Source organism: Rhinolophus sinicus, linkage group LG07, assembly GCF_036562045.2.
Source record: "Rhinolophus sinicus isolate RSC01 linkage group LG07, ASM3656204v1, whole genome shotgun sequence".
NCBI classification, from domain to species: domain Eukaryota; kingdom Metazoa; phylum Chordata; class Mammalia; order Chiroptera; family Rhinolophidae; genus Rhinolophus; species Rhinolophus sinicus.
This window is the reverse complement of record NC_133757.1, coordinates 108,541,175-108,567,773: the sequence shown is the minus strand read 5'-3', so window position 1 is coordinate 108,567,773 and position 26,599 is coordinate 108,541,175. Positions and strand designations below refer to the sequence as shown.

General features: G+C 36.5%; 2 protein-coding genes and 1 long non-coding RNA gene across 4 annotated transcripts in view; 1 reads left to right on the top strand and 2 right to left on the bottom strand.

Annotated features, from left to right (window-relative positions):
- Positions 1-4,084, bottom strand: part of LOC141572744 (uncharacterized) — a 79,320-nt gene extending 75,236 nt beyond the window's left edge. Inside the window, exon 1 of the long non-coding RNA XR_012498199.1 lies at positions 3,910-4,084. This is a non-coding gene — a long non-coding RNA (uncharacterized LOC141572744). The remainder of the gene's footprint in view (positions 1-3,909) is intronic.
- A 138-nt stretch (positions 4,085-4,222) lies between these two features.
- Positions 4,223-22,803, top strand: TMEM184C (transmembrane protein 184C). 2 transcript variants are annotated; one of them, XM_019730734.2, is made up of 11 exons: positions 4,223-4,919; positions 10,690-10,820; positions 10,914-10,950; positions 11,683-11,888; positions 14,601-14,675; positions 15,804-15,897; positions 17,584-17,696; positions 19,074-19,173; positions 19,668-19,839; positions 20,044-20,309; positions 22,465-22,803. In XM_019730734.2, the coding sequence occupies exons 1-10, from the start codon at positions 4,704-4,706 to the stop codon at positions 20,304-20,306; spliced, it is 1,407 nt and encodes a 468-aa protein (XP_019586293.1). In that variant the 5' UTR covers positions 4,223-4,703; the 3' UTR covers positions 20,307-20,309; positions 22,465-22,803. The 2 variants fall into 2 exon arrangements, with proteins under 2 accessions (XP_019586293.1, XP_019586292.1); XM_019730733.2 differs by lacking the exon at positions 22,465-22,803 and having other exon boundaries at positions 20,044-20,786.
- PRMT9 (protein arginine methyltransferase 9) overlaps positions 22,133-26,599 on the bottom strand; it is a 26,043-nt gene continuing 21,576 nt past the window's right edge. Inside the window, exons 10-12 of the mRNA XM_019730732.2 lie at positions 24,371-24,524; positions 23,039-23,161; positions 22,133-22,749 (exon numbers count right to left, since the gene is read on the bottom strand). Of these exons, the coding sequence (XP_019586291.2) occupies positions 22,534-22,749; positions 23,039-23,161; positions 24,371-24,524 (493 nt within the window). The 3' untranslated portion in view covers positions 22,133-22,533. The remainder of the gene's footprint in view (positions 22,750-23,038; positions 23,162-24,370; positions 24,525-26,599) is intronic.

Here is a 26,599-nt window from a genome sequence, read left to right as displayed (position 1 = left end):
CAAACAAAGAAACAAAAACAAAAACAGTCACTCTAAGCAAGAAGCCTCTTTCAGATTAGGTAGAGAGTACATAAATACATAAACAAAAGATCTTGTTTTAACTATCTATTCACTGGAACAGATGTATAACAAATAATCCTAAACTCAGTGAAATAAAACACATCATTTCATTATACTCATGGACTCACGGATTCTTTTTATTTAAAAACTTTTTTTTTTTAGGGCAGTTTTAGGTATACAACAAAATTGAAATGTGTAGAGAATACCCAAACACCAACTACCCCATACATGCTTCTCCCATTATCAGTGTGGTCACCAGAATGGTATTTTTTTTCTTTTTTTTTTAAACCAAGGATGAACCTACACTGAAAATCGAAATCACCCAAAGTCATGGTTTACCTTAAGGTTCATTCTTGGTGTTGTACATTCTATAGTTTGGACAAAAATATAAGTACATATATTCATTATAAAATCATATAGAATATTTTCACTGCCCTAAAAATCCTCTGTGTTTTGGCTATTCATGTCCGCCCTGCCCCCATCTGGCAACCATTGATCTTTTCATTGTCTTCATAGTTTTACCTTTTCCAGAATGTCATATAGTTAGGATCATACACAGCCTTTTCAGATTGGCTTCTTTCACTTAGTTATAATGTATTTAAAGTTTCTCCACGTCTTCCCTAACTTGATAGCTCAATTCTTTTTAGCACTGAATCATATTCCATTGTCTGAATGCACCAGTTTATTAATCCATTTATCTATTGAAGGGCAAAGTTGCTTCCAAGTGTTGGCAATTACAAATAAAGTTGCTATAAATATACACATGCAGGTTTCTGTGTGATTGTCAAGATTTCAGCTCCTTTGGTAAATAGTAAGGGGTGCAATTGCTGGATTGTATGGTAAAATGAAGAAACCACCTGTCTTCCAAAGTAGCTGTATCATTTTGCATTCCCACCAGCAATGTATCAGCAATGTATCCTTTTGCTTCACGTCCTCACCAGCAACTGGTGTCAGTGTTCTCAATTTTGGCCATCCTAATAGGTGTTTAGTCATATGTCATTGTTTTTATTTGCATTTCCCTGATGACATATGATGTGGAGAATGTTTTCAAATGCCTATTTGACATCTGTATATCTTCTTTGGTGAGGTCTGTTAAGGTCTTTAGCCCATTCTTTGAGTTTCTGTTTTCTTATTGTCGAGTTTTCAGAATTCTTTGTATATTTTGGATAACAGTTTTTATCATATGTGTCTTTGGCAAATATCTTCTCCCAGTCTGTGTCTTGTCTTCTAATTTTCTTGAGCTAATAGATTCTTCATGTCAGGAATTAGACAAGGCAGCAGGGCAGGAAGGCTCACAAGTCTAGGGTCTCAGCTGGGAAGAATCAAAAGGCTGAAGGGTGACTCAAATGGCTGGGAGCTGAATCTGATGCTCCACTGACATGCCTGGCACCTGGGCTGGGCTAACTGGCGGACTGAGCTCAGCTGTGACTGTCAGAGTAACTTCAAGGGGCCTTTCTCTGGGCCTTAGGCTTTTCACAGCACACCAGCCTCAGGTAGTCAGACCTCTTACATGATGGCTGAGAATTCCAACAGCAAGTGTTCCAACAGATAAGCTGGAGTTGCATGACCTAGCCTCTGAGTCACATACGGTGACTCTGATCACTTTCACTGTATTCTATGGATCAAAACAGTCACAAAACCACACAAAGGAGAGGGAACACAAAATCTATCTTTTTTATGGGAAGAGCATCAAAGAAGTTACAATCACATTGTAAAACCACCATGGCCATATTTATATAGAGATACATGGAGATACATGGCAAAGGGTTAACAATGCCCACCTCCCAGAGTCCCTCAAAGTGAATTTCATTAACGTATTATTTTAAATCAGACTAAACCAAACATATCTTCTATGAATGACAAAATTTCACCTACCTATTTTCGTGTGATACAGTAACAAATAAACAGAAACTTCATTTTATCTATGTATGAATTACACCAAAAATGACTAATAGCTTGCTTTTGACCCTAGTATCATCTGCCAGTTACAACCATTTCTTCTTTTCTTTTTCTTTTTTTTTTCTTTTTTCATTTCTTCTTTTCCAAACACATTGAGTTCAAATCCACTCTCAGGCTTAGGCTAAGTCATATCCAGAAAGAATACAGAGACCATCCATAACAATTAAAGCAGATAGATTAGGATTACACCAGCATTATTGTTGTTGAATTCAATGGCTATTCCCTATCTCAGTGATTACCAGACTTTAAGGTTTCATAGACCAAGACAATTTTCAGAAATAAACCAAATAGGAGCAGATAAAATTACCAACTGCTTATTCTCCAAAGTAAAAACATTTAGAAAACTATTCTATATTTATCATCACATAAAAGAAATAGAATAGACAATTTCAAAATAAAGCACAATCCTTAAAAGTTTGATTAAACGAAAAACTCTCTGTAAATTTATTTGTTTTTCTCATTTTACTGCTGATCTGCAGAAACTTCACCATAGAGGAACCCCAGTCCACACGCTGGTGTGGGAAACAACTTGTGCATCTGACATTCTGGTCTCTTCCCTCTCTTGCTTTATTCTAATGGTTCTCGAAATTTAGCTTGGTCCTAGGAACTCGGTCTAAAAAGACAAACAAGTAAATGACTGTAACACAACATGAGTGCTATAGGATACAGGAAAAATAATCAAGGACGGATTCACAACTCAGGCAAAAAATAAAAAAGGTTTACCGATGAGAAAGAATATAGGTGGCAAAGACTGTGGTTGAAAGCACAGACGGTCTTTGTATGCAATATAGCCAAGGAACACTACATTGGGTACCGAAAAAGTCAGTAGTGGCTATACTTAGAGTAAGGTTTACTCCTCTCTTCTTTACTCTTGTATTTTCGGAACTTTAACAATGGAGTATGCATTAATTTAACAATCAAGAACATTTTTAAAAACCATTTCAATTTTGTAAGTTAGCTTAGGAAGAACAAACAAAAAGCCTATTTCCCTTTTAAGAAAGCAGTTTGTATTAAAAGACGCCAGGTTGTAAAACGGAATTGTTCAAGATTTGGAAAAGAGATGCAGAAATCAAGTTCCAGACTTTAGTTAGGACAAATGACACTGGGGAAGACATTCTCTCACTGCCTCTGTGAGACTCCTAGGCTGGGTGTACTCAATACATCAGGCCTTCTTGTCCATAAGATCATTAATCAGAAATTCTCAGGTGCAGATGACGTCTGACGGGTCAAACGCTTAGCAGAGCCTTTCGCATCAAAGACTAGGGTTAGGGGCCCAGCTCTAGCACTAGTTCAAAGAACTCAGGCAAATTAATCACTTGAATCTGTTTTCTCATCTGTAAATGGAAAACTGTCTACCTTTCAGGATTTTTATGCAAATTAACTGACCTAACATGGGTAAAGAACTTAGTACAGTGCCTACCCCTCAGAGAATGACAATGATACCACAGGACACGTTTGTACATCTAACTGAGAAGTAGGTATTTATTTGCTCTATTGGTTTTAAAAGGCTTTAAGAGCCCGTTCACCAGTTGCTTGCATTATAGGTTTAACTAAAACCGTTAAGCACGTAAAATTTCTTTCAGTTGGAACGTCAACCTTTTGCCACTTAAATGGGTGTGAATTTTTAACACAAGTTCCAAACGCGGAAAAGACATTCAGTATTTGCAGTTGCTTCTAAAATTAAGCTATCTTTAGAATGGACCTTTCTGCCGGATCCAGAAATAACTTAGTGGCCCATCCCCTATATTCTAGCAACACACAGAAAACTAGGCAGACGTTTCCCCGTCTTCTCTGTCTTCTTATTGCGGCTGGTTCCCCTATCCACTCCCAGAGAGAATTGGAGACCTTTTACGCAGAAAAAGGTTCAGCTCGAAGGTAACTGCCTCTTACCCAGGCTCTCTTAAAGCTGGAATATAGTCGGCAGAAAAATGCAGTAGGTGTTCCTCAAGAGTTCTCAAAAAATTCTGAGTTTCCAGAATTCCCACGGGCCGTAGGGCCACCCAGCAGCACCTGTTAGAAACTGCCACCCACCTCCTCTTCCAACCTTCTAACCCAACACGCCTCCTTACAGCCCGCCCCCCGCAAATGACCAATCAGAGAGCGTGAAGTGAGCCGGATTGGGCGGGCCCAGTTTGGCGCTGTCGACGAATCACCGACCTCAAAAGCAGGGGCGGAAGCGGAAGCCCTGGTGTGGCCTTGGGTTCCGCTGTGGGGGATGGTCCGTGGAAGCAAGTGAGAAAATCCTGGGTGCTGAGAGTTTTCAGTTGCCACCTCTTATTTATCAGCAGAGTCGGGTGAAGAGACCCTTGCGGGCGGGGTAGGGAGGAAGGTCGACCGCCCGAGAAAAGAGCGAGTGGGCCGGCCCCTGATTGGCAGAAGCGAACTGTGTGCAGGGTCCTTAGAGGCAGGTTCTGTTTTGCGGCGCTGTCCAGGCCATGGTGCAGGCGGAGCTCTGGGTGATCCCCAGGTGAGGACAGCGACTCCGCCCGGGGCTTCCACCGCGGAAGAACTGGGTAGATGGCGGGGTGGGGAAGAAAGGATGCTGTCAGCACTGCTCCCGGGCAGCACCCTGAGCGGCCGCAGTTGCTGCAGCAGCAGCACTAGCAACAGCGGAGAGCATACCGCGGGCCGAGGAGGCGGTTCGAGCTGCGGGTCAAGTCGCCCAACAGCTATTTCTCCGTAGTATGCGAGTTGACAAAACAGCCAAAGAACAGGGCTCCCCATTACAGTCTCCTTCGAGCTCTTTTTCCTTACTCGGAGCTGATTTATGCGGAAACATGCCTTGCACTTGTACCTGGAGGAACTGGAGACAATGGATTCGACCTTTAGCTGTGGTCATCTACCTGGTGTCCATAGCAGTTGCGGTTCCCCTTTGCGTGTGGGAGTTACAGAAACTGGAGGTAAGAGGGGCCTGCACCATCAGCTTCACCCTTTATTCTACCTTCCTGGCCATCTACGGTTGCCCGTTTTTACTGTGGATGCCTCAAAACTTGATATCATGACAACCAAATCATGTAAATGAGCCCTGTCTTAGAACAAGTCTGTCTGGTTTCTTGTTCACGGTTTTTTCAAAGGGTGCCACAGGTGGAGGTCGAACCGGGTCGAGAAAACACTTAGAATATATTAAGATAGCTGCTTAAAAGAGCACTGTTTTCTTTTGCAAGTACGTATTCATCAATTCCTTGAAAGTAAGGTAATTTTATTCCTGAAATGTGATCTGTTCAGATAATAGACTTAACTAGATCAAATGCACTACCTTGAAAACCAAGTATTGAATTTTATTAGCATTTAACTAGCTTCCTGAGTTCAAGGATTCTAGTTGGTTTAACTTTGTTTTTACTTTAGAATTTAAGTGAACCAACAAAGGTTTTGCAAAACATCCCTTGATATTTTTTGATGTCATATTCTTATTATGACATCATAAAGTACTACAAGCTTGAAGACCCCCAAGGTAAATACATACCTATGCACTTTATAAAAATTGTAAATGAACTTTAAATTGAAAGTTAATAATAAAGTACTTTCACTTAGCAACACCTATTTTACAAGAGCTAGGACAAGACCGTAGCTATTTGAGACCTTTTATTATGAAAATGATTTTTACATAATTAAACAAAATGTATTTAATATACATTTGTTCTCTGTATTTTCACTAAATTATTTTTCGTTGCCTTTCCCATACTGGAATAGAGGATATAGTTATTTTTAATGTTAATGTAATATGCCAGTACATTAAATATATTCCCATTTATTAGATATTTAGGTTATTTCCATAATTTGTCTACCAAAGACATCTTCATACAAATAGGGATTTCTTACTTTGAAGTATTTTTTTGGAGTATGTTATAGGAAATACTTCTAAGGTTAATAATATGTATAATACCAACCTAGTTTAAGACTTCTCTAAATTGTTGGTTTTAACTATAGTTTTTAAGTGCCAGCTTTTAAGGAAAATTTTAATCTGCAGTCTCCACTCTGAGCTGAATTCTCATCATGCCTTGCCTGGACTGTTCTCCACAAAAACAAAGATGTTGAATGAAAACATAAGTCACATTGTGTGTGTCCTCTTCTCTGTTTTCCAGTCACTCCTAGTCCCAGATTAAAAGCCAGTATCCCTAACATTAAGGCCCAACATGACCTGACACACGTCTATCCCATCTCCCTCTGACTTCTCTCCTCACTTTCTGAGCTTCCTCCACACTGGTTTTGCTCAGTCTGAGAGGCATGCTTCCTCCTCAAGGCCATTACACTGAATGTTCTCCCTTGATGGCATGTCCTTCCCCCACATGGTGTCTCTTTCCTTTAGGTCCTTCAGGTCTTGACTCAGATTTCACCCAGCTCCCCTGTTTATCATCACAAGCTTCCCTTCCTTAACTCTTCATATCCTATTTCCTGCTTTATTTTTCTTCCCAGGACTCACCACCATCTAACATGATACATATTTTACGCATTTCGTTTTCTTCTCCTTCTGCCCAAATGTCTGATAGTTAATGATTATTTGAGTCCCCATGATAAATCGGGTTTGTGTTCTATATGGTGAAAGATAGAAACATGGCACCCACCTTCATGAAACTTAGTGGTGGAGACAGACAGAGCCAACAAAAACAAATCAATAAAATAAAATTGTATAAAATGTTACGGAAGAAACTAAAACAGATCTAAGAAATGAACAGGCAGGGCAATCTCATTGCACATCTTCAAAAATCTACTAGCTATGGAAAATTAAGTGGAAGTGGAGGAAAGTTAGAAAACTCTTTATAGTAGTTAAGAGGTAGAAGCTGTCTGGGCTATGGTGACTTATGGCTCAAATCAGGATAGCAAAAATAGAGATAAAAAAACTGAATTTTCAAGTATCCTTGGAAGTGAAGAAATAGGGATTGACAGTGGATTGGATTGGGAAGGGGAGGCAGTGAGAGAAAGGGAGAAATCAAGATCCCCTCTGAGGCTTCTGTCTTAAACAATGGGGTAAATGGTGAGGCCAGTTATTGAGATGGAAAATTGACAGATATGGACAGGTTTGAGAGAAATTGAGTTCTTTGGACATTTAGTTCAAGGTCCCTGAGAGACATTCTGATGGGCATGTAAGATGTGCGCTTGGACGTGCAAGTCTAGAGCTCAGAAAGGTGTGAGCTGCAGATACCAGAGTTGTCAGAACAGAGCTGGTGTTTAAAGCCATAAAGATGAATGAGATTCTAAGGGGGAAGAAGAAAGGCCAAGGACCTAGCACCAAGTGTTCGAGGTCAAGTAGAGGACTAGGAACTGTGAAAAGAGCAGCAGCCAGGGGAAGTGCAGTGCAGGAGAGGTGTCATGGAAGCCAGAACAGGAGAGTGTTTCAAGGAAAAACTCGTGAACAGTGTCTGGTGCTGCTGAGACATCCATTGGTTTTCACAAGTAGGGGTGTCATTGGTGATTCTACTCATGGTTTCAATGGGGTTGTGATGGCTGAAACTAGAGGAAGTGTTTGAAAATGGATATGGTGGGGCAAAGAAGTGGAATCGGGATGTGAAGATGAATTTTTTTGTTCATTTTTGGTTTTGTTTTTAATATTTTGATTCTATGGGAACCTGAGAAATGAATGGCACAATGGGATAGAGAGAAGTGTGGGTTTTTAAGGAGTTTTTTTTCCCCTTTCTGTGTTTTGTTTTTAAGATTCAAGACACTAACTAGAGCTCGTCCCCAAGATTTAGGTATACTTTAATCTTCAAAATCCTGAAGCATAGGAATTATCCTCATTTTATAGATATGAAAAACCAAGAGCCATAAGAGGCTAAAGCAACTTTGTGCTAAAGTGCTGTGTATATTAATACAATGGCTTTGTCATTCTCTTCATCATTGTTTACGGAATGAGCTTGTGTATTTAAAATGTTTAACACCTTGCTCAGCACATAGTAGGTGCTTAATAAGCGCTAATTACCACTATTGTTTTTAAAATAGCATCTCTGTTCTTGGTTGGCGCAGCAATTCTTTTTCTCCTGAGATAGCATCTTAGTTGGGATTAGGTTCTCAATTGAACACCTAAGCCGGAGTTATATGCATCTGCTTGAGCACTAGATAAAGTAGTTGACATTTAGGGAAAGTTTTGTCTGAAAAATACTTGTCTTTTAAACACTAGAATCACGAGGCTCACACTGTGAGGAGTCAATGGAAACAAATTGTAGAAAACAGAAAGTTAATACAGCGACCCCATCATGGGGAGGGGAATACTCATTTATTGGAATCGCAAAATAGTATGCATGATTGAAAATATTTCTCTCACTCCTTATTTGGCTGAGTATGTATAATTGAAGTCACATAAGTTAAATGCACACATGATGTCACGCTGCTTGCTCTGCAGTGATTTCACCCTGCCCCACTGGTCCTTGTGCCGCACGTCCGGAGCCACTCTCTGTAAGTGCCCCATTCCCCTGAGGAGCACTGGGCCCAGAAAGCACTCCTGTTCCTCTCTGCTCTGTTTTGAAAGCATTTGGCTGTGGGACAGTTAACCCGCCTGGATGCTCACCTTTAATAGTTTTCTCTTTCCTCTCTGCTTTCTTCAAGTTACTTTAGGAAAAACTACGCTGCTTATCGCCTCTTTATTTTGTAAGCCAAAAAAACCCTACACATGGCCGATGAGTGTAAGAGTGTTAATGGTAGCCTTATAGCAACGTGTCTCAAATATGAATAACTTATTTAGAGATAAATGTAAATTAAAATAAATGTGATATATTAATAATTTCTACATATACCTAGAGATGACTTATATGTACATGCTTAAAATAGGTTAAATTTCTTACACATAGAGCTTTTTATATAGCTCAAAAATCAAAACAACTGTAAAATCAATGATTCAAATTAAGGGCATTAATGTGGACAGATAATGTTTTTCTGAAACTCAATTACCACCTGCAATGTAGAAATGGTACTAACTCTATGATGCAAGATTTTTTAAATTTGGCATCACTGTACTGAAATGACTCAATTGTCCAGTCACTTGTTTTATGATCATTTGAAAACGAACTTTTTTCCTTACAGCACATTGAGGTCACTTAGGCTTTATTAGCCACAAGCATATCATTTTTCTCTTTTAGATGTACCACCAAGTTCTACTTTTTGGCACCAAGGCAATGCATAAAGACACATGTGGGCATTAAAAGTACTTGGCAATACTATTCTTAATGATCACCTTATAATAGAGGAGATCTAGAATATGCTTTTATTTTTATTTTTGTTGTTATTATTTTAGGTCATCATTAAAATGAATACTCAATTTTAAATGAAATTGAGCCAAGCACAAATCCCTGGGAAAGGTTGCCTCAGACATTCCTTTAGAATCTTTATCTCCACATATTTGCTTTTCAGTTACTGCTTTGATTAATCTCCAGCACTGAACAAGACTTCTGTATTTGCTTTTCAAGTTTTCCGTACAGTTTAATGTCAGAATTTACTGTCTTAAAAAATACATTTGTTCCCTATACTTTTATTTTCTACTTCTTTAATCTTTGACCCAATGAAGAAAAAAGAAATCTTGTTCAAAACAGTAAAACTAGAAGTTGGGGACTTCAGTTCTGTTTTAATTAACTGCTCAAACCCCTCAAGTACCAAAAATAAATGCCTGCATTTTTCCTTTAAAAAGTTAGCATTTGCATTTTTTAAATTAAAGATTCACACTCTTTAAAACAATCCAAGTTAGTATAAAATTCATTCCCTAGGGCCCCTCAGAATAGAGTTTCAAATAAATTTATTTTTACCAGAAAGTGAGTAGATTACTTCAACTCTACCTAAGATGAGGTAGTTCAAAGTATATTTGTAGAAATTGAGCTTTTACAGGATACAGTATTGATCAGTTATGGACCTAAAAAGGAAGTCAGAGCGTTTTAAAATACACCTTGAGTTGATATTGTTGTATATAAGAGGGGTGGCATATACATACACAGTGAGCTCAGGCAGTAGTTGTGGCAGTACTTATCAAATGGCAGGGTTAAAAGACAAAGTGAATGTAAAGAACTTAGCAAAGTATCTGTCAGTCATATAGTCAGTGTCATTAAATGATCTACTAACATGTTGGGTAACAATACAATTTGCAGAAAATATAGGTAGATTTTTAACTTTCCAGACAGAAAAGCAAAGGAATAAACCATATACAAATTTGTAGAGTTTTAAATTTCTGTTTAGCTCCAAAGACAGTAATCAAATCTAAAGAGCAAATAACAAGTTGAGGGAAAATCACATGATATTAATATCCTTAACATGTAGTGTTATTATTACGAAAGACCCCATGAAAAAAAGTGCTCAATCCCATGAGGAAAATTTTGCCCCCTACCTCTACAAAAGTAAAAATAGGTTGTTTATTAAAGAAGAAATAAAACTAGCCATTAGTCATTTGGAAAATATTGGGCCTCATTTATTATCAAATAAATGAAAATTTAAGAAATAAAAATATTTAATTTGGGGGGATGGCCGGTTAGCTCATTGGTTAGAGCACAGTGTTCTTAACAACAAGGTTGCCAGTTCGATCCCCACGTGGGCCACTGTGAGCTGCACCCTCCACAACTAGACTGAAACAACTACTTGGAGCTGATGAGTCCTGGAAGAACACACTTAAATAAAAGTTTAAAGAAAAAAAATATTTACTTTAGCTCTTTAGTTTTAATATCAGAAAATTTATATTAGCATGTTTTTCTGCTTTTTAAGGTTGGAATACACACCAAGGCTTGGTTTATTGCTGGCATCTTTTTGCTGTTGACTGTACCTATATCGCTATGGGTGATATTGCAACATTTAGTGCATTATACACAACCTGAACTACAGAAACCAATAATAAGGTAAATCTTAGTGTAGTTTGATTCTATTAGTGTTGTGTTGGATTATTTCATAAATATAATGTAAAATGTCTTTATGTTTTGCTTTCCAAATAGGATTCTTTGGATGGTACCCATATACAGTTTAGATAGTGTAAGTATGTTTCATTTTATCTCATTAAGAACTTGTTTGATACTAACTATACTTACAGAATGTTTAAAGTAATAAAAATATTTTTATTTGGCAGTAGGAGTCAGATTAATAAAAAATGAATAGGTTTACTTATTTTTAATGTTAATAAAGAAGATAAAGGATGACAGTAGAAAAAGCAGATGTTTAAAATTTTTTTAAATGTATAGTTTTTTTTTCTTTGCTTAAACTTTAAAAATTCAGAGTAGGAGCTCTTAATCTTTAAAAGAATGTAATGTATAAATTTATATTATTATCCTTTGTATTTATTAAATCTTTTATTTCGACAAAAAATTCCTTTCCCAGTGGATTCTAACACAGTTGTTACAGATGACTGCTTTAATTTGATCAAAATAAAGGAAGCGTCCTTGAGAGCATTTTCTATGATCATGTCAAGAAAATTTTCAGATTATATTTAAGAACCCAAGTGTATGCAGTTTAGCTTCTTTCTTCATATTCATTATTTGCCCCCCAAACACAGATGTTTTCACTTACCAATATCTAAGATGTTTATTGCCTTTAAAAATTCATTTCACAGATTGTCTGGTAGCCCTCATAATGGTAAACTTTAGAAAGTTCTAAAGATGTAAGTATGTGGCAAGTTCAAAAATTAGTTTATTGTGAATACCATGAACCAGAGTGGGAATTCATTTTATCTTAGCTGCAACTATTTTTAACACCTGTGCTTTTTCATAGTGGATCGCTTTGAAGTATCCCAACATTGCAATATATGTGGATACCTGCAGAGAATGTTACGAAGCCTATGTCATTTACAACTTTATGGGATTCCTGAGCAATTACCTGACTAACCGCTATCCAAACCTGGTGTTAATCCTTGAAGCCAAAGATCAGCAGAAACATTTCCCTCCTTTATGTTGCTGTCCACCGTGGGCTATGGGAGAGTAAGTATGTTTGCTTTTAGCTCTTTCACGTTTTATTTAAGCAGCCAGTTTTCAGCAGAACGGTGTGTTAAGTACTATGAGCAGGACAAAAAGTGTAAGACAGAGTCCCTACCGTCATGTGGTTCATAGGTTGGAAGACTCACAAAACACACTTCGATAATCCACACATAAGTTAGTCTGTTGGACATTATTCATCCCAAATAGAAAACAAAATATTGTGGGGGGGAAATCCTCAGAGATCATTTAATCAACATCCTTTTCCATTTGGGAACCAGAGGCCGCAGAGATTAACTTACTCAAGATCACATAGCTAGTTAATAGTAAAATCAGGCCTAAGAGCGAGGGAGAAGATAGTCTAGGTGGGGAAATAGTACGATATGAAACAGCAGCAACAAATAGCAATGTTTATTCTAGTAATATATAATAAGTTAGTCGGCCTTATACATTCATGTAGGCCAATAAAGGAAGCTAAAGCCTGAAGAGGTAAGTTGAAGCTAAGATTGCATTTATTACATGAATGAATCAGTGGATACTTTTCAGCAAGGAAACATTTAAAGACGGTGTTTTAGAAAGATTAATCTTGCAATACCGGTCAGGATGCATTAGAGGGAGGAAGACTCTAGAGCTGGGGGAATAGATTAGGTGATTATTATAATAGTCCATTTGTGAGGTAAGCTGAAAAGGAGGGATGAAATTGAAATAGGAAGACAATAAAAGAATGTTACTGAAAAATCAATAGGCCTAGATCACTGATAGATTGGGATTAAGGTGAAAGTTGCAACCCAAGGTAACAGGAATGATTTGGAGCTGTAGTCATCAGTGTAGATATCTGACCTGGGGATGGCTGTGTTGCGTTCCATGTAATACAGAATCATTTGTACATCAGGACTGAATGTAAGCGTCTCTACTTACACACTTGCAATGCCAGGGAGCTACCTGGCTATTTTAAATAATAAGCTCCTAATATGTTCATTTGACAAACATGTACTAAGTACCGGGTATGTGCCAGTATATAGATATATCCTAGTGCATATAACAGACGTAGAACTCATAGAACTTATAGTTTGGTTAAGAAGGTTAGGAATTAAGCAAAGACACATATATAGTTACGTGTTTCAGCAAATGCTGTGAAGGCAAAACAAAACAAAAAAACAGGGAACTATGAAAGAGGATTAAAAAAAATTAATGTAGGTTGTGCTCAGCTCCGAATACAACAAGGACAAATATTTACAGCCAACAAGCAGATTGAGGTGGTTACTGGATGAAAAATTAATAAGAGGAGAGACATCCAGGGTAGGGCGATTCTCTCTAAACTGGCCTAACAGGATTCTTGCTACAGGCAGGCCAAGCACTTAAACCTCAAGATTGAGGATAAGGAGCTTAGTCAGACATCAGAGGTGGGGGTGACTTAGCAGGATTCTTTGCTCAGACTGACTTGGCAGGCCAAGAACAGGGTGGGCCGAAGGATAATGGCTAGTTGGAAAGAAGGCTCAGGGGAGCCCGGTCTCAAGTTGGGTCAAGGAGAGGGGGTCTTTGTCAGTGAAAAGCCATTGCAGGATGTCATTCAGAGGACTAGTGTCCAAATTTCATTTTCAAAGATGACTGTGCTCTGTGTAGACTGAATTGGTGGTGGGCAAGGATGGAAGATAATGGCAGTGGTCCCGTGAATGTGATGATGGGGTGTTGGTGATGGCAGCTTAGCTATGAACAGGACGCCTCCATGAACACAGAACCTGAGATGCGGCTCTGGCTGTCGCTTCAGACTGGCTCAGCGTAATTACAATTAGCTGGTGGTCAACTAAAACCCCATATCTTTTTCAGATCATACTACTGGTCAAAATTCCCCTCCTCTGTGCTTGTGCAGTTGATTTGCTCCTAACTACACTGGCAGTTACATTTATTCTTGTTAAATCTCGGTCTGTTGGCTTCATTTTTTCTTGAGGCTCTTGAATTCTGACAGCTGCTGCCTGAATAATGTCAGCAATACATCCGTAACTATAACTCGGGTATTCTTTCCTTTGAAAAGACAATTGTTTACCAAAGTCATGCAGTTTGGAGGTATAGTTTTAGTAACGATAAAACTTCTCATTCTCTTGTACATAAATACATTTTAGGTTACCAGTCTGCCTCTGTTAGGTAACTTTTGTTAGGTGACTGTTGTTACATATCTGATAATCAGGCTATTGCTGTTTAGGATAATTTAGTATCATGCTCTGGTTTCAAGATGGCAGTACCATGGCAAATTTGCAGTCCTTAGAAGATAAAAAACTGCCTGCTTTTTATGTTCTGGTTTCTGTAACATAAGCAGTGAGCACAGTGTGTTTTCTTTCAATGAACATTAAATTTTGTGTATGTTCTTGAGAGGAGGGAAAACGTTTTACCTGAAAATTTACTGCACTTAAGAAACAAATGTTTTCATGAAACAGAACTAACCTTTATTATGTATTCCCTTCCTTCCTCTGGAATTTGAGACTGTACACAGAAAGGGGAATCTTTCAGAAGATGTGTGCCAAATAGTTTTAAAAATAGTATTTAAATAATTTGTTTACTACTGTCCACATTCTTCCCGTCACCATTTACAATGACTAAATTAAAAGAATTAAATATAAATATGGCATCATTTGTTAAACTGATTCTAATTTGAGGGCTTTGGAGAAAATCTGATACTACTTAAATGAATAGTTGAAATGCTAAGTTCTTTTTCTTTGGCAGAGTATTGCTGTTTAGGTGCAAACTGGGTGTATTGCAGTATACAGTTGTCAGACCATTCACCACCATTGTTGCTTTGTAAGTACATAGAACTTAATATTATCATTTATTTCTTTAAAATCCTCATGCTTTTAAGGGACAACTGAGTAGAAAAACAAAGAACATAATTTACTTGTTTATAATACAGGTCTAGTCTCTTATTAAAAAAACACAGTATATAGAAACCCTATTATATTAAATCAGGTGACCATTTATAGGCAAAGAATCACCACAGAATTCTAAATAACATTCTCTAGGTATTTCTGGAAATCACTTAAAAATACTTTCTTTTTCAAATATTAATAATCACATAACTTTTCAGAAACATCTATTACATGAAATTAAACTATGCTACTTTAGATTCATTACGTGGTTTTATTTTTCTACATAGTTAAATTAGAATTAATGAGCACGATATTCCAAGGAAGAAACCATATTTTTATTTTTTAATAAGTCTGTTAAGGCTGAGCACTTGAGGTAAAATGGAGTATCATTGAGATACCTGGTATAACTATTCCCTAAAATATTTAGGAGCATCAAATAAAACAGGTAGATTACATGTTTTATATGCTAGTCATAACTAACATTCTGTGTGTTCACAGACTAAAATGGGAAGAAAGACATGTGAAAAAAGCATTTAGTTCTTTATTCTGCCTTTGAGCCAGCAATTTTTAAGGGCTGCTTGCCTTGGAATTAAGACTAATTCACTTATTTCTGAAGGCATGCCTTACTTTCTGCAGTTTCGAAATTGGTTAATCATATAAGTTGATACTTAGGTCTGGGTCTTCATAAAATTTACCTCCAAGACAATTTTGGGGAAAAAATTCACAGTTGTAGTTATAGACCTGCATTATATGTTTATAACAACCTTTTGCAAATTAAGCAGCATAATTTTTTTTTACTATATAACTGCCCTTTCTAGTTCTATGTATGTGTCTTATTTTGGAGGTACAAAATAAGTTGGAGGTACAATCATAAGGTAACATATCGAGAAAATGTTTTGCTTTTAATTTTTGAACCACCTCTGTGACACGAATCAAGCGATTATCTTCAGGATCTTTTAAATAAACTGACTTCTAAATTTAACAATTGCTGTCAATGCTGTATTTTAAAATATATTTTGATTTAGTTAATCATAAAGGTGTCTCATTTTTACCATTTTTTTAGAATCTGTGAGCTGGTTGGTATATATGATGAAGGGAACTTCAGCTTTTCAAATGCTTGGACTTACTTGGTTATAATAAACAATATGTCACAATTGGTAAGTAAATATTCATCCTATTAAATTAGTATCTGTAACTAAATTTTCTTAGGAAAGGTTTCTCTGGGAATAAAACTTAGTTGTTACTTTTTAATCTTGAAATTTGATTTATAGGAAGAACTTGAAGAAACTTTAACATATATCTTTGTTAATTATTTGGTGCCTTATGCCTTGACCTGTTGATAGTGTTTATTTGGTTCGGGTACTCATTATATAGTTCTGTGGGAATATAAGCACAGTGTTGTCCTTTTTAAAAAAAAAAAAATATCCTAGGCATATTCAGTAAGAGTCTAATGGCATGTGACAGTACAGCGTTTGAATAAAAATGGGAGAATAAAATTCTCTCACATTTTTGGAGAGAATTTTCCTTTAATAGGAAAATTGAGAATGCCAAGTTAAAAAAATAAAATTATGTTCTAGAAACTGAAATGCTCCAAATATATATCTGTGTGATCCTTTCAATTTAATATACATTTTATTTAAAATCTTCAGTCAATGCTTTCAGCAGATAATTTATTAGGTTGGTGCAAAAGTAATTGCGGTTTTTGCAATTTTTAACCTTTTAAACGTAATTACTTTTGCACCAACCTAGTAGATGCAGTGGCATGCATGTGTGGTTATTAGAAATTCAGAATAAAAATCAAATGCTTGTGTATTCAAAGCCTTCCCACATGTTTATAGTCTATGGAACCAGTAATTCTATTTCTGGGGATGCATTCTCAAGGAATGGTCAGAAGTACTTTTGCTTTGAGTATCTCTGTACATAAAGGCTATTTGTAATAGCAAAAAGCTGGAAACAACCCAAAGTCCAGTGATAGAGACTGGTTAAATATACTATGGTTTATCCATTGGCCAAAATACTAGGCAGTTATTAAAAATAATCTTTATGAAACATACAGAAAGCTAAAGTCAAGTGGGGAAAAACAAATCAGGCAACAAAATTTTATATTTAGCTGACGATACCTGATAAAAACCACCTTATGTGTAGAGACAAATGGTTGAATGATGGGACCGTGAACAAGTTTATACTTTATTGCTTTCAAGTTCTAATATTTTCAATGAGCATTTTATATTATTTTAATGGGGAAAGTAAACTTTTAGGAAAATGATTATTGCCATGCAACACTACACTAGATTACTATTGATTTTTAAAAATAGTAAGTCTTGAGCATTTATTTTATAAAAGTCAATTCACGTGGATTAACATACCGCTGTCAAAAAAAAGTTTTGCCGATTCTTTACTTTCAGATGTCATGGTCGAAATTTTATTGAAATAGTACTTATTTAATGTGTTGTCTTATAAATAATAGCTCAACCCTTATCAAAGTAATGGTAATTTGTTTATAAAACCCATTACTAAGCAAATAGTTTATGTTTTTATTTTGGCTGAATGAGAGCGTGTTCTTCCACTATGGCAGTCATTTATTTGTTCATTGCTTATGGGCCCCAGGAAGTAAACACTTAAAACCATTTTCAGGGAAGATGTTATACATCTCTTCTGAGAAATTTCATACCATATATATTCATCCCCAGTAAACTAAATGCTTGCTAATCCAGAAATAGCATAATACAGCCTAGAAAAATTTGCTTGAAACATTACTCTGTCCCAGGTCTCTGATTTATTCTTTACTATTTCTACTACCATATTTAGTTATTCTTACTGAAGTTTGTTAATCTTGTTTCTAGTTTGCCATGTATTGTCTCCTGCTATTTTATAAAGTACTGAAGGAAGAACTGAGTCCAATCCAACCTGTTGGCAAATTTCTTTGTGTAAAGCTGGTGGTTTTTGTTTCTTTTTGGTAAGTGTTGCTCTCTCTCAAATGTTTTCATTTTCTAAAGGGCAATAAAACTGTTTTACCAGGGAGGATTTTTTTTAATTGTCAATACAGAAGATAAAGTGTCTCTACTTACCTTTTAAAAAATTCATCTTTTTAGCCCATCTTGGTTTTTCATAAAGAAATAATCAGTTGGCCACTGTAACATTTATCAGAAGAAAAGAATTTGAGACAACCTGAATGTCTCAACACTGGAGGAATCCCTAAAATAAGGAATCATTAAAATAAATCATGGTGCTTCATATTAGAGAACACTCTGCCATTTGGAAGATAAACATAATGTAGAATATTTACTGATGTGAGGAAATGTTTATCAGTAAAAATATTTTTTAAAACAAAAGGCAAAACTATATATTGTCTTAGTTTAGTAAAGGGGTGGGTGACAGGGTCTAGAAACAAATACACCATATTTAACAATATACAAATAATATAAAAAGGAAGAACATAAAAGAATGCTTGAAATCCCACCATCCAGAAAGAATGACTAACATTATGATGCACATGTCCTATATAACTCCAGAGAAATAGTTTCATACTATAAAAACTTATAGAACACAGAGATATGGTCAGTATAGTGTGGATATAGTTCTTTGTCAATAAAGTGAGGATATAATTTTGTTGTGTAGTTTTTTGTTTGTTTCGGTTTTGCTTAGTATTCTGTTGTGTGGATATAACTTTTTAAGCAATCTATTGACATTTAGGTTGTTCCTTATTTTTTCACCTTTACAAGCAATATTTAAGTGAATATTCTTATGTCTAGAACTATGAAAGATTGTCTAACTCATTATTGGCTGATAAAATTTAACCTAAGGTCATATCCCTAAATATGCTTGAAATGCTCAGTATGACTCCCTGCCTTGGAGTGAGACCCCTTCTAAGTTTGTCTTTAGTTTCAGTACCTCAAACAAGACTGGTTTCAAGAATTTTTTTTGAAATAATGTGAATAATCAGTTAATACATGTGTAAATAACATTTAAGCATCTGCCCTTTATTTCATTTTAAATGCCGGTTATACACGGTGTTAGGCATTGTCTGTGTATAAGAACTTAATTACTTGTGCACACTTTCAAAACCAAAAGATGTATGAACCAACTACTGAAGTTCTAGCAACATATAATCAAAAGTCATGTGATGAAACTAGTAGAAGAGTGAATTTGTAGAGCAAATAACTATTTAGTAAAGATACACTGTGTTCAGGAATATGCTGTGGAGGCAGGGGTTGGTCATGCTGGTGGTCCACAGGTTGTACGGGGTTTAACTTTTTTAAATGGCATATTTTTGAAACAACTGCTCATTTTATGCTTGATATAGATTTGGCGTTTACCTTTTCCTAACATATAGGCAAGCAGTAGTTATTGCTTTGTTGGTAAAAGTTGGCGTTATTTCTGAAAAGCATACATGGGAATGGCAAACTGTAGAAGCTGTGGCTACAGGACTCCAGGTAAGTAGTACTTGCTCTGAATTCAATAGAACTTTAGTGTTTGCTAAGCATTTTTACATATTACCTCCAAAACCTGACAACATGCAGGCCATGGAGCTACTGTTATCCTCACTTTACAGGTAAAATGGGGGAAGCCTAGAGAAATTGGCCATAATTACTAATTTGTAATAGAGCAGACTACAACCTAGATTTTGTTATCCCCAGTCAGTCTCTTTCTGCATTTCTCCTCGTAGTCTTTGTGCCGGGATGGAGAAAAGTGTACTTTGCTAGGAAATACTTGATTGAGGTAGTGCAAAAGAGATTTCAATTTTTAGAACTTTGTCTTTTTTTTGAAGAGGTCAAAAATAATTTCGGAAAATGGAAAGATGAATATAATCTTATAAAAAAGCCTAACTATTGATACTTAAGGACTTTTGAAAGGAAAACTAGTGCTTTTCCTTTACCTACAAAACTAGATTTAAACTCAAAGATGGCTGTTACTTTTGTTGTCGTAGGACTTTATTATTTGTATCGAGATGTTCCTTGCTGCTATTGCTCATCACTACACTTTCTCATATAAACCGTACGTCCAAGAAGCAGAAGAGGGTTCGTGCTTTGATTCCTTTCTTGCTATGTGGGATGTTTCAGACATTAGAGATGATATTTCTGAACAAGTAAGGCATGTTGGTAAGTACTAGTCATTTAATTCATACAACTAGGTAGGTTGCTGTGGTTTTATTAGAGCAATTTAAGAAATGAAAAGACTTCACTTAAAGCAGTACCATAGTAAAGCTCTTCAAATTGGGAGGGGGGGCTTATTTTTAGTAGGGTAAGTTTATAGCGGTAAAAATAACTTCTGGCTCACTTGGAAATCTTTATATTACTTTAAAGGAAGGACAGTCAGGGGACATGCTAGAAAAAAATTTTTCCCCGAGGATCAAGATCAAAGTGAACATACAAGCTTGTTATCATCCTCATCACAAGATGCAATTTCTGCCGCCTCTTCTGTGCCACCTTCCCCTGCGGGTCACTACCAAGGCTTTGGACATACTGTCACTCCCCAGACTACACCTACAGCCGATATGAGTGATGAAATATATAATGATATTACAGAAGAGAAAAGAGAACCTTCAGATAAACCCGTGGCCTCTTGAACGGTGTGTGAAAACAAACTGTGCTACTACCCTGTTATTTCATTACCTGGTATCCCGCTGCTCAGGATATTGTGCTTGAGACAAGCCATAAATGATAGACAATTTCAACACAATGATAGGTGAAAGCCAGGAACTACTGGATTTATATAACCAAATTTTGTATATCATAGTCTAAATATGCTAGACTTAGACTTGGTTTCTTAACATTAGAGTATCACATACTCAAATGGTAGAAAATAACTGTACTAAATGTTCCTGATGTTACAATGCTTTATAAAGAGGATGGGCATTTAAAAAAAAAAAAAATCAGTGCTTCCTTCCACTGCTGCATGAATATAATGCTCTGGAATTAGCAGAAAACGTATAATTCAGAAATACGAATTAGTAGAAATCATAATCATGTGCCATTTATGCCTCCCTAACAATTATTTCTCTATTTCTCAATTGGATGTCTTTCAATAAATAAGAATTGATCATTTATTTTCTGCAACTTTTTATGTCTCATTCTTTAAACATAAATCATTAATGTTTTAACAAAAAGTTCTTGATTAGAGAGCTACAGCAAAAATGAAGCTAAGTCCAAAATATTAAGGGTTAAAAATTATATACTACCATGAAAGATACCTAACTCTTCTGTTCTTATTACTAGGGTAATTATCTAGGACCTAATCTATTAATCTTAAAACCACCATCTAAAAGTCATATTTTCAACACTGCTGGTAGATTAATAGGTTATCCATGATTTTGAAATGAAAAGAGTAAAGTGGGTAGAATACTGAAATAATAAGTAAGAAACTTAATAGAAAAGGAGTCTACTTTTCCTCAGTGCTATTAGAGGTGTCAGCAAATGTAAATCTAGGCTGAGTAGTCTTAATTATTCATTAAACTGCAGTGAGAAGACATGTAGGTGCTATTTGGGAGACATTTATTACTTTTGATGGAGTTCCTCTAATTGGTAATCACAACCCATTGGGTCATAGTTAACATTTTATACTGAAAATAAAATACACAAAGTGCTGCAGTAGTATGCTGCAAAAATAGCAAAAGTATTATATTTCTCAAAACCTTTGCTTTATATATTTATACATATTCACATACATATGCTGGTTCACAGTAATTAGGTACAAAGTCTTTATTCTGTCCACTATTACAAACTAAACATTTCTATTGAAAGTAAAGCTGGGTAGTACCGTGTTTCCCCGAAAATAAGACCTAGACGGACAATCAGCTCTGATGCGTCTTTTGGAGCAAAAATTAATGAGACTCAGTTTTATGTAAGACCGGGTCCAGCTAGGTCTTATTTTCGGGGAAACACGGTATAATATTAGAGGTAATGAGAATAGGGAATGTAGAAAGAAGGTACATCGTAATTTCTTTGTGGCTTACTTCAAACAGCACAGAGTATACACAAGGCATGATAATCTTATTAATCCATTTCAAGTCTATTAATCTATTTAAAAATTGGACCAGTTACACGTTTCTTATTGTACATCCAAATAAAAACAAAATCCTGGTTTAAGTTTAACTTTCTTGAATTGATCAGCTTTTTCATTTTTCTTTGCCAAACTAGACCAGGAAAAATGCTGGCTCCTTAAGATTTTCTTTCTATAACTTGTTTATTCTTAATTACATTTAGCTTATAGCTTATGCAGGTTTGTATTTCCAAAACACAAAACCTGAGGAGGTGTTTCAGAAGTATACCCAGGATTTAAGAGAAGCAAGCTTGGAATTTATGGGTAACCATAACCTTCCATCTTCAGTGGAAGCCAATCTTTTGATGTTTCCCAATTATAAGTTTAGAGTTAAAAAAAGCCAAGATACATTAAAAAATTAAAAATTTTTGCTTTATTTACTGACACATGACAATGAAGATGACTCAAAGGCCCTTATCTTTACAGCTTTAGCATGTAGACAAGTGTTTAGCAAAATTTAATCTAAAGTAAGTAAAACCGAGCAATAAAGTTTTCTAATTGGAAAAACTAATGACAGCTTTTTTAGAAAGGCTGCCTTTTTAGAAAGGAAGTCTGCAGCAAATATTTTTGTAATAATGCTACTCTGTAATTTAGTGTCTTTTAAATACACTTTATTAAGGTCAATTTTTCAAAATATTTGACTGTTATAAGGAATTAAATCTTGACACCCCACCTTATGTTTACAGTCCCTCTATTCAGAAAAAATTGTGTGCTTGGCCGGCTCCACTTGAATAACTTCATCAGAACACTGCTCTTCATTGCTTTACTGTGATGCTGACGTTGCTTTTGTGGTGCTGGACACTGAGCACGAGCTCCTCTCCCGTTTCCACCTGGATGGGATTCTCTAAAACTACCGCAGCTTGTTTCCAATGGGAGACTTCACTGGAAGTATCCAGCCTAATCTCGTCATCCAGGAACATATGATACCAAAAGGGAATGGCAGTCACTCTTCCAGATTTACAAATGTGCACCTAGGAAAAGTAAGAAATCATGAAAATTTCATCAGAATAAATATTTGAAAGTAAGTCTTTGTCTTTTTAGTCAATTTTAGGTCCAAATTTCATAAAGAAATATAATTTACCCAATTAAAATTAGTATCTATTTTACTCAGTAATATTTACCAAAAGCCCACTTTTGGATATGGTTCAGAAAAATAACATTTAAATCTTCAAAGTGGCTAAAACGATTTTATGTACATAAAGTACTACCTGGTTCAAGATAATTATTCTGAATATGACAAGAATAATTATTTTGCATTACCTTTACTTCTCTGTTAGAGGTGTTCAAATATGGAGTCATTAAATCTAGTCTTAGGAGTTCCACAGGCTTGCTTAAAGGTATACAGGGCAATGAGGACAGGTCCAAAAATACACGTATGGGCACCTAAAGAAAGCATAAATTTCTCACTTTTACTCAGTTCTTGTGGCCAAGGCTCATCTGTTGCTTCCTTTATACCTGGCTTAGTATGATACAAGCCTTTTACAGCTGTTACCTCATTTAACTTAATTCCCACAGTAGCCTTGAAGTATAAGGATTTCCCATGGTTCTAGTTTTATAGGAAGAATGAACAAACCAAGATTTAGGCAGGTTAAATCATTTGCTTAAATCATGGTTTCAATTACCTATACATTCTTCACTTTGATGAAAGCAGATTAAATTTTTACTTAAGCCAAACAGCTTCAAAACCAAGTATGTGCTTATGTGTGAAAAATGAATAAGCGAATCGTACATTAACTATTGAATTGTTTGAGAAAATTTGCCAAATTCAACCAAATAGTACTGGAATTCATTTGAAAAATAAAGTTTATTTCCATAAGGCAGTGATTCTCAACTTTGCTGCAAACTAAAACACCCAACAAGCTTTTAAAAAGGCCAACTGCTCAGGCCACACCTCAGACTGACCTAGAGTCGGGACCAGTTATCAGTTGTTCTGAAAGTAGTCATGTGAAGCTTAACCAGGGAATACACACCGGGAAATGTGTCCTTAGGTGATTCTGTTGTAAGAACATCACAGTGTGTATGCGCACAAACCTAGATGGTTTAGCCCATCTAATTGTCTGTGCTGTACTTTTATATGATTGGCAGCGCAGCAGGTTTGTTTACACCAGCATCAGCACAAACCCGTGAGGAGTGCGTTGCTCTAGAACATTACCATGGCTACGACATGACTAGGCAAAAGGAATTTTTCAGCTCCATGACAATCTCATGGGACCACCACTGGATATACAGTCCTTTGCTGACTGAAACGTCACTATGGGGCACATGACTGTACAAAGCTGAGAACCACTGCTACCAAGTGTCCCATCACTTTAGCCTGCTCATTTGAAATAAAAAGGATACTTGTGTAAGAAGTGCCGTCCGTTTCAAATACTAGAGCACCTGTTCATGGTAAAACAGAGGACACAGACACATCAACCTCTCCCTGGGCATCCTGAAGGCATTCGACTTCCCCTAGGTTGATTTTTACCCGTAATAAGTTGCTTTGCTCTAGGAAACTGGTACCATCCTAATGCAGTGACTATAAAATGCAGGGAGAGACATAGTAGACCGGTAACAGCCACCTGCTTACACTTCTCTCTTTGAGATACTTACCTGAAATTGGTTAATAAAAGGTGCTATATTTAATCCAAGAGTCCGTGCTGTTCCTTGAACAGCATTCTCTTCTAACAGTGTCTGAGATTCCACGAGCAACCCAAACATAAGCACATACTGAGGAAATATCTTGCCTCCAGATTGTAGCAAACACCTAGAGAAGGAAAAATGTTTAAAACAGCATCTTGATTCCCCACATTTTACAAATACTAATAACTGACACATGATGAATTAGCTACAGGTTGTATAAAGTCTAATAGACTTTTATGTTATTGGCTGGTAGTTCAGAATGGTAAACCCAGCAAAATGGTAATTTCCCAACAAGTCAAACTTAAAATGACTGCTGATCTATGAAAAAGAAAACTAACGAGTCAGCTGGATGGATATATCTTTAGATTCAGGAAGTCATCGATGGATAGTAAAACTAGTGGGTGAAAGTTTGATTAGGGAAAGGATATTTACATAGTTTCAAATTATCACCCCCACAAATGACTTATTCATTACACAGGGAAAAATAGTAAGTTACTGTGGAAAATCCTGGTGGATACAACTTAACCGACTGATCTAAATTAATAATAATGGAACAAAATAACACCATGTGCCTCCTATGTGACAAGACTTCTGTGGTATTCCTCTCTAAAATAGATAATATGAATCTAATAAGAAAACATGAACATTCCACAAAATAAATGGCCTACAGTCTTCGAAACTGTCAATGTCATGAAAGACTGAGGAACTATTCCAGAATAAAGGAGACTAAAGAGACATGAAAACTAAATGCAATGTGTGATCCTGGATTGGATTGTGAACCAGGAACAAAAAAAGCTATAAAGGGTACCATTGCAACAAATGGTGAAATCTGAGTAAGATCTGTACAGTAGATACCAGTACCGTGTCCATGTAAATTTCTTGATGTTGACAACTACGATGGTTGTATAAATGAATGTCCTTGTTCTTAGGAAATACACATTAAGGTACTTAGGGATAAAGGAATATGATATCTGGAACTGATTCTTAAAAGTTCAGAGAATAAAGCAAATGAGGCAGAATATTAACAATTTTTGAATCTGGTTGTAACATATATGTTAAGTTCTTTTTACAATTCTTTTAACTTCTCTGTAAGCTTAAAATTATTTCAAAACAATTTGAATACTCTGAAAGCAAGAAAAAAGTTATTAAAAATCCAAGTGCTCTAATAAAGAGTATAAATAAAGGATTAACAAAAACGCCTTTTCTACAATTGATCCTGGGTTCACTTTCTGTGTCCCTGGAACTCCCATAAAAGTTGAAAGTAGGCTGTTTGGTTTTTTTTTTAATGTTACTAGGTAGATTGCATCTGGACTGAGAGCACTATGAACAAACAAGAAAAGCCAGATGGAAAACTACACTACCCTGGGGCTTCCCCGAGTGTGGCAGAACTTGTAACCAAGTGTTCCTAGTGCTGGGTCTTGGAAGCTACGCCGATGGGCGGTATTAGTTCTTACATGAAATTTAGGGATCTTAAGCCCAGGCGGCTCCCACACCCAGACGCACTATGTGGGGGATGAGAGAGGGGTGGGCGGGTCACCTACTGCCATCAAATGAATCAGCAGTGGAGGGCACTTTAAGGTACTTTAAACCAAATAATTATTTTCATTTGCCACATTTACAATCAGACATTAAACCTCTCAAGTTCACTGAATATTCCAAGCTGATTTCAACCTGAACTTCCAGATTGGTGAGGAAAAAAGCAGTAAAGAATATATTACTGGGGCCGGCCCGGTGGCTCAGGCGGTTAGAGCTCCATGCTCCTAACTCCAAAAGGCTGCCGGTTCGATTCCCACATGTGGGCTCTCAACCACAAGGTTGCCAGTTCCATTCCTCGAATCCTACAAGGGATGGTGGGCTCTGCCCCCTGCAACTAAGATTGAACAGGCACCTTGAGCTGAGCTGCCTCCCGGATGGCTTAGTTGGTTGGAGCACGTCCTCTCAACCACAAGGTTGCCGGTTCGACTCCCGCAAGGGATGGTGGGCTGCGTCCCCTACAACTAGCAACGGCAACTGGACCTGGAGCTGAGCTGCACCCTCCACAACTAAGACTGAAAGGACAACAACTTGACTTGGAAAAAAGTCCTGGAAGTACACACTGTTCCCCAATAAAGTCCTGTTCCCCTTCCCCAATAAAATCTTTAAAATATATATATATATATTACTAAGACAGCAGGGGAAATTTTAATATAGACTATATAT

Excerpts from the sequence above, each read along its gene's own strand:
- TMEM184C (XM_019730734.2), top strand. The coding sequence starts at position 4,704 with ATGCGAGTTGACAAAACAGCCAAAGAACAGGGCTCCCCATTACAGTCT. Across the intron at positions 14,676-15,803 it reads TTCACCACCATTGTTGCTTT|AATCTGTGAGCTGGTTGGTA; the intron begins GTAAGTACATAG and ends CCATTTTTTTAG. Across the intron at positions 17,697-19,073 it reads GTGGTTTTTGTTTCTTTTTG|GCAAGCAGTAGTTATTGCTT; the intron begins GTAAGTGTTGCT and ends CCTAACATATAG.